This window comes from Brachionichthys hirsutus, chromosome 18 (assembly GCF_040956055.1).
Source record: "Brachionichthys hirsutus isolate HB-005 chromosome 18, CSIRO-AGI_Bhir_v1, whole genome shotgun sequence".
Classification (NCBI taxonomy): domain Eukaryota; kingdom Metazoa; phylum Chordata; class Actinopteri; order Lophiiformes; family Brachionichthyidae; genus Brachionichthys; species Brachionichthys hirsutus.
The window spans coordinates 12,328,299-12,335,406 of record NC_090914.1 but is presented as its reverse complement, the minus strand read 5'-3'; the positions used below and the strand labels follow the sequence as shown (position 1 = coordinate 12,335,406).

General features: G+C 47.7%; 1 protein-coding gene across 1 annotated transcript in view; it reads right to left on the bottom strand.

Moving 5' to 3' along the window:
• Positions 1-4,696: 4,696 nt before the first annotated feature.
• sobpa (sine oculis binding protein homolog (Drosophila) a) overlaps positions 4,697-7,108 on the bottom strand; it is a 65,112-nt gene continuing 62,700 nt past the window's right edge. Inside the window, 1 exon segment of the mRNA XM_068752352.1 lies at positions 4,697-6,667. Within this exon segment, the coding sequence (XP_068608453.1) occupies positions 4,697-6,667 (1,971 nt within the window).

Below are 7,108 nucleotides of genomic sequence, written 5' to 3'. Positions count from 1 at the left end.
ACTTGGGGTCAGGAACTGAGAGTCTGGCTCTCGAATCTTCTATGTGTGTCTCAAACAGGAACATTTGCAGCATGGTGCAGCTTAGTGTGCGCCGTAACGTGCACGTTGTTGTGTCTGTGTGTGTGTGTGTGTGTGTGTGAAAGCAAAAGATTTTTCAGTGGTTCCACGTCTCCCTTCAGATACAGGATTAGATTTCCTGAAGGGAAAGTGGAGGAATTTACACAGAATCAGCCTAAAATGATCATTTTAGAATAAAAGTAAGGAAAAGTCCAGCACAACAATAAGAAAAAAAATATTTTGGTAAAAAGTCTAGCTAGCTTAGCATAAAGATTTGTGTTTTACAGCTGCTGCCTTTTCCTTTGGCAGAGGCATGATGGCTGTTTTCTCTCTTTAATCTTTCATCTTTAATCTAAGCTGAGCTAAACAACAGCTGGTTGTTAGTTCACATTTAACAGACACAGACACACACACAGACACGCAAACCTTTCATTTAAATCCGAGTCAAACACAATTCAGGTCATTCAGAAGGCTTGAGCGATGTGATCTCAGGAAGTCGAGCTTTGAGCTTCAGATCTTCTCTATTAGAAGTCAAGACTTTGTCCTGAGGGTGGCGCTGCAGAAGAGCTGGACAGAGATCCTCTCATCATTAGAAATGAGACGAGAACATTTGATGGCAGCGTGATAACAAGGTTATCATTTATCCCCAATTAAAACCCTGCGATGGGTCAGCGTTCCTGCCTCAGTGCAGCGTCTGCTTTAGCCCGGGGTAACAGTGAAGGGCAACAAAGAGTCTCCGACCTTCCTCCAGCTGCAGGACTGAGCTGGATCAGGGTGCTAAAAGGCAGCTACCATTGAGGATGCTGAGCTCACGTCCTCTGTATGCTTCATACAAATATAATAAATATATAGAATTAAAATGCAACAAGATTTACAGATTGTATAAATAACAGTTAACTGAAAAATCTATTAGACGAGTATCAAGAATTACAAGAAGGAATATCTCTATTTATGGAGAAATGCACTCAGCAGAAGAGAGAAACTGAGAATTTCTGCCTTGGAGGGAAATGAAAGAATCTTGACAAACTGAAGACTAAATACACACTGGTACCGATGACACACTGGGTACACACTGGTACCGATGACACACTGGGTACACACTGGTACCGATGGCACACTGGGTACACACTGGTACCGATGGCACACTGGTACCGGTGACACACTGGGTACACACTGGTACCGATCACACACTGGCTACCCACAATGCATTACAGGAGAGCCTGAGAACTCGCCTGCAGTAACAAGCCCTTGTCCTTGTCTTCCCAGTCTCCTGAAGGACGTTGAGACAGCAGCTTCCGTCTTCCTGCTCCTAGCAGGGCTTCCCACATCGGCCCACTCGGGTTCGGGCTCCACTAAAAATCATCTCTATATGTAGAACATATATTTCAATCCGGTTAAGATTCAGCCACAGTAAAATGGCAAACGTTGCAGTATTCCACCCACTTGCTGGTGAAGGTTAATATTTCATCCTCCAATGGGCTGATCAACACAACCTTTTTGTAGCTTCTAGCTTTCATTGACTGATTGTGCGTCTTTATGGCCGTCACACAATCACCCACAACGTTTGTGTCAGACCGACACAAAAAGGCTAAAGTACACACTGGGTACACACTGACGAATCCTGTTTGTGCCTTGGTGACTAATTGTATGAGACAAAAAATAACCTTGACAGGAGCATGGATTCTTTTCTTCTTCTTTTTGCGCCTGTGCTGTGAGCCCAGGTTGGGAACGGAGCGTCCCACTGGAGGATGGACGTCTGTCGGTGTAGCTCCTTCACTGATGTCCCAGCAGCAGCTTTTCATCAAGGCCGTTCCGCCATAACAGACAAAACAGGCTGAAAAGGCTAACAGAAGAGAGAAGGTCACGTCTTCCTGTTCCAGGGATACTGTCTGCAGTTCAAAGGTCAAACAATCCTGCTGGCAAACTTCTGTCCACGAGAATGTCTGTTAGCGGGGCCAAAGAAAGGGTCAGGGTTAGGGTTAAGCCCAACCCAGTCGTCAGGGCGATCTGTGGTGCTGGTAGAACAGACGATGGGCGGGGTCAGAAATGACAGGTGTAACTGGAAGCGGCCCTCAGAACATCCACCTGTGAAACACAAAGACAGGAGAACTGGTTTTATAGGCCGAAGATGGCAGCTCTGGGCTTTACGAGAACCGCCATGTTGCTCACTATTTAGCAGCGCGTCTTACTTCAAGGCTCATGTGCAATTATTAAGTGTCAATATAGAATGAAACAACAGAGGTGCTACTTTGATGTAGATATTTGGGAAAGGTGAGAATAATCAACAAATACTCAGACTTCGTGATTAACTAAGCTACTTTCGCTAACGGAGCCTGATTTCCATCATTAAACCTCATGAAAGACGAACCATTTCCATTCTGAATCTCATCTGCAAGAAGGAAGGAAGTAAAGCAGGAAGTAAAGCAGGAAGTAAAGCAGGAAGTAGGCATGCACAGTAGTATAAAAACAGAAACTGATATCTATGATATCTACCCCTAACCCACTGCTTCTCATCTCAATTATTTTCTGTCACGCCCCCCCCCAAAGAAAAGCACTCTTGTATCCTCATTAACACAAAAAGAAATATGAAAAAGAAAGAAATATAGATCAACTTACAAAGAATAACTTTATTACCATTTTGTTAGTCTGCAACAGAAAATATTTGAAGTGCATCAATTTGCCTGACATTTTAATCCTTAAAGTACAATTTATAAAATTAAATAATAAATTAAATGAAATTGAATCAATAAATAATAATAAATTAAAATTGATCAGCAACATCAACTAGGGAGCACAAAATATAAAACACTTTAACCTGCAAAACCAAAATGACCCCCCCCCCCCCCCCCCTGACATCGCACCGCGCCCCCCACCATTTAAGAACCACTGCTTTCATTCACTTCACTGTCCCTCTTATTGTCTCATTTCTAATCCTGTCCAACCTGGTCCCTCCCAAGGAGAACCTCAGCATCTTCATCTCCTCCACTTCTAGCTCCGCCTCCTGTCCTTTCCTCAGAGACACTGTCTCTGAGCCGTCCATCATGTCTGTCCTCACCACTGTCTCTGAGCCGTCCATCATGGCTGTCCTCACCACTTTCTCTAAGCCGTCCATCATGGCTGTCCTCACCACTGTCTCTAAGCCGTCCATCATGTCTGTCCTCACCACTGTCTCTCAGCCATCCATCATGTCTGTCCTCACCACTGTCTCTAAGCCGTCCATCATGGCTTTCCTCACCACTGTCTCTGAGCCGTCCATCATGGCTGTCCTCACCACCGTCTCTGAGCCGTCCATCATGGCTGTCCTCACCACTGTCTCTAAGCCGTCCATCATGCTGTCCTCACCACTGTCTCTAAGCTGTCCATCATGCTGTCCTCACCACTGTCTCTAAGCCGTCCATCATGGCTGTCCTCACCACTGTCTCTAAGCCGTCCATCATGTCTGTCCTCACCACTGTCTCTAAGCCGTCCATCATGCTGTCCTCACCACTGTCTCTAAGCCGTCCATCATGCTGTCCTCACCACTGTCTCTAAGCCATCCATCATGCTGTCCTCACCACTGTCTCTAAGCCGTCCATCATGCTGTCCTCACCACTGTCTCTAAGCCGTCCATCATGGCTGTCCTCACCACTGTCTCTAAGCCTTCCATCATGGCTGTCCTCACCACTGTCTCTAAGCCGTCCATCATGGCTGTCCTCACCACTGTCTCTAAGCCGTCCATCATGGCTGTCCTCACCACTGTCTCTAAGCCTTCCATCATGGCTGTCCTCACCACTGTCTCTAAGCCGTCCATCATGGCTGTCCTCACCACTGTCTCTAAGCCGTCCATCATGCTGTCCTCACCACTGTCTCTAAGCCGTCCATTATGGCTGTCCTCACCACTGTCTCTAAGCCTTCCATCATGGCTGTCCTCACCACTGTCTCTAAGCCGTCCATCATGGCTGTCCTCACCACTGTCTCTAAGCCGTCCATCTTGGCTGTCCTCACCACTGTCTCTAAGCCGTCCATCATGGCTGTCCTCACCACTGTCTTGTAGACCTGTCCCTTCGTCCTATCACAGAGCACACCTGATACTTTCCTCCCCCCGTTCCAGCCTGCCTGCACACGATTCTTCACCTCCTTTCCACATTCTCTCCATCACTCTGCTCTGTTACCCGAGGTACCTGAAGTCCTCTCCCTTCTTTACGTCTATTCCTTGTAGCTTCACTGTCCCCCCTGGGACCTTCTCATGTACACACATGTACTCTGTTTTACTCCTGCTCACCTTCATCCCTCTCTTTTCTAGAGCAGACCTCCACTTCTCTAGATTCTCCTCTACCTGCAGATCACAATGTCATCTGCAAACATCACATTCAGAGGAGCTTCCTGTCTCACCTCATCTGTCACTCTGGGTTTTAAATCATGCTCATATTCACACCAAGGGGCAATTGGGGCTTTCTAGTTCCCGTACAGTACATGCTTTTGGCCTGGGGGAGGAATACAGGAAGACGAATATACTTGTAGTCACTGTCCATACTTGCTAGAATTGTTTGTTCCATTTCAAAAAACAGATAAAATGTAAATAATAAGAACAGGAGATGAATTCTGCTAATTTATAGGTAATTGAGATACACCTGAAACATATAAAATGCCAATGCCCACCTCATTTGTTTTGATTGCGAATTCGCAGACACCTCCTCTTCAGTGGCGGCTCCAGTTCGGGGCTCCCAGCTGTAGATACAGGGGCACTGATGGAGCAGGACAATATGGCCGTCTTGTCAACACCAGGCTTTGGCACAGGCTGGATAACCACACAGCCGACGGTGGACAGTAGTGGCAAAGAACATGCATGCTCACCCTCCTCCAAGTTGGAGTCAGGGTCTGGCTTACCCTCCAGTGCATCTTCCATCTCATTTGGCAGTGGGCCACGTTTCCCCAGCTCCCAGTCCCCTACTGAGTAGTTGTTCTCTTTTAGTGCTTCGTGCTCTAGTTCCCCATTGGCTGGCTCTGCTTTTCCTTCTCCTGAGACATGGTCTGCTTTTCGGTCAGGGCAAGGCTCAAAGGCAGGAGCAGGAAGTGAATGCCAACCTGTACCATTGACTATGACATTACATGGGGCAGCAGGACTATTTTGGAACTGGGGTAAGGTTTGGTGCTGTGCCCCTGCCATGTTGGACAAGGGTGGAGGGGTCATTTTTGAAATACAGGGGTTTAGCTTGTTGCTGGAGGGCGGGCCTGATAATCCTGATATGTATGTGAGTGTGGACCCTTCCAGCTCTGTGGCACTGAGGAGACACGGTGAGACGACCTCTCCTCCCCTATTTGGACAACCCGTCCCTTCTCTTCCAAGCCCAGCAGCTGGTGGAGACCTTGTTTCAGCATCTACATCCACCTTGATCTTGACCCCAGGCTGCATCTTCTGTATTACTTGCTGTTGGCATGACCTCTGGCCCACAGTTAGATCAATCACTCCATCCATCAATCTAGGGCCACTGGTGAGACACAAATTGTCCTCTGCTTTCACTGTCAAGTCCACCGATGCCACCCTGCTTGTCTCTGAGTGTAGAGGTGAGGGACAGTCTGTATCAACAGTCTCTACTTTCTGCTCACCTCTGTCCCCTCCAGACAAACCCGAAGCATCTGGCCCAGAAGCTGATGCTTCAGATAACTCCTGTGCACTCCGGACAGATCCACTTCTCTCAGGTTGGTCCTTAGACAATTTGGGGCTGATGGGAATAGGGATTGGAATAGGGATTGGGACTGGTAGAGGTACAATTACAGGGTAAGGGACTAAAAGAGTTGGTGGGGGTACTAATGGGGCCAGGGATGGCATGCCAAAGTTCATCATTGGTGGGAGAGGAATGCGTCCATTGGGCATCATGTTGATTGGAGGAAAGGGGGGTAGTCCCGGTAAAGGAAGACCTGGGTAGGGGGGCAACATGCCAGTATTAGGATTAGATGAAGGATGCATATGTGGAGACAGGAGCGGCCTGTGCATGGGACTTGATGTCGGACCAAGGGTCCTTGGGAGAGGTGGTGGACCAATACCAGGGATAATAGGGTTTGATAGAGGGCTATTGGTTCCTGCAGAGTGGGAAGAGGGGCGAAGAAATGGGGGGCGCATTTGCTGCATCATTTGATGCTCCATGAACAGAGGCAGAGGCATGGGTCCCCGGTGTGTCATCACCATTGGGGGGCTATCAGAAGGAACTCCAACAGGTGGGTGCAACGTGGGAAACGGTTGAGTGGGGAGTGAGGGACTGTCATGGGGTCTGGGTGCGGGGATATTAGCTAAAGATGAGGAGGATGGTGAGCGGACAGCAGCCATGTCTGAGGGTGAGGTGGCAGAGATGGTGGACGGCCCCCCTGGTGAGGGCGCTTTATGCCGGAGGTCCGTTAATGGTGCCCCCCAAGTTTCAGGAGTGAGTAACTGTACCCCTCCACTGCAGTCCAGCTGACTCTCCGCACTAGCCCCATGTCCGGCGTTGCACAGTGCAGCCTGGGTTTCCTTGTAGAAAATGTCCATCTTGTATTGGTTCAGACATTTGGAACTGCAGAACTGCAGCCTCCGTTCTCCAGTTCCAAAGTCCAAGTACTCCTTAGTGTGGCGAATGTGTTTGCACCAGTCACACACCTGCAACAAAAACACAGAGCGTACACGGTTCATCAGCAGCTGTCAGCACACACTGCATGATGTTCTCTGAAGAACCCTAGTATGATGAACATCTGGAGATAAACCCAGTCAAAAGATTATTTTATGAGCTCTGTCAAAAGCGGACATTTAACTTCTTAAATTTGGATGTGTTTGATTTATGTGCGTAGGTACGTGATTGTGTCTACACGTATACCCATTTTCACCTTCGGTTAGCAATAAAGATCTTTGCAGTTTCATAAACACAGATCCTGAAGAGGCTGATGCACCAAGAAGAACACAGAGATGATCATTAAGTCAGTGTGAATACTACTCTACGACCTAAAAGAGACTCTCATTCTCTTTCTGAACGTTGAATTGCACGTAAAGGTTCAGAGTTGCAGTATTTTGACAGCTTTAAACGAGGTGATGTTGCAGCAGTTT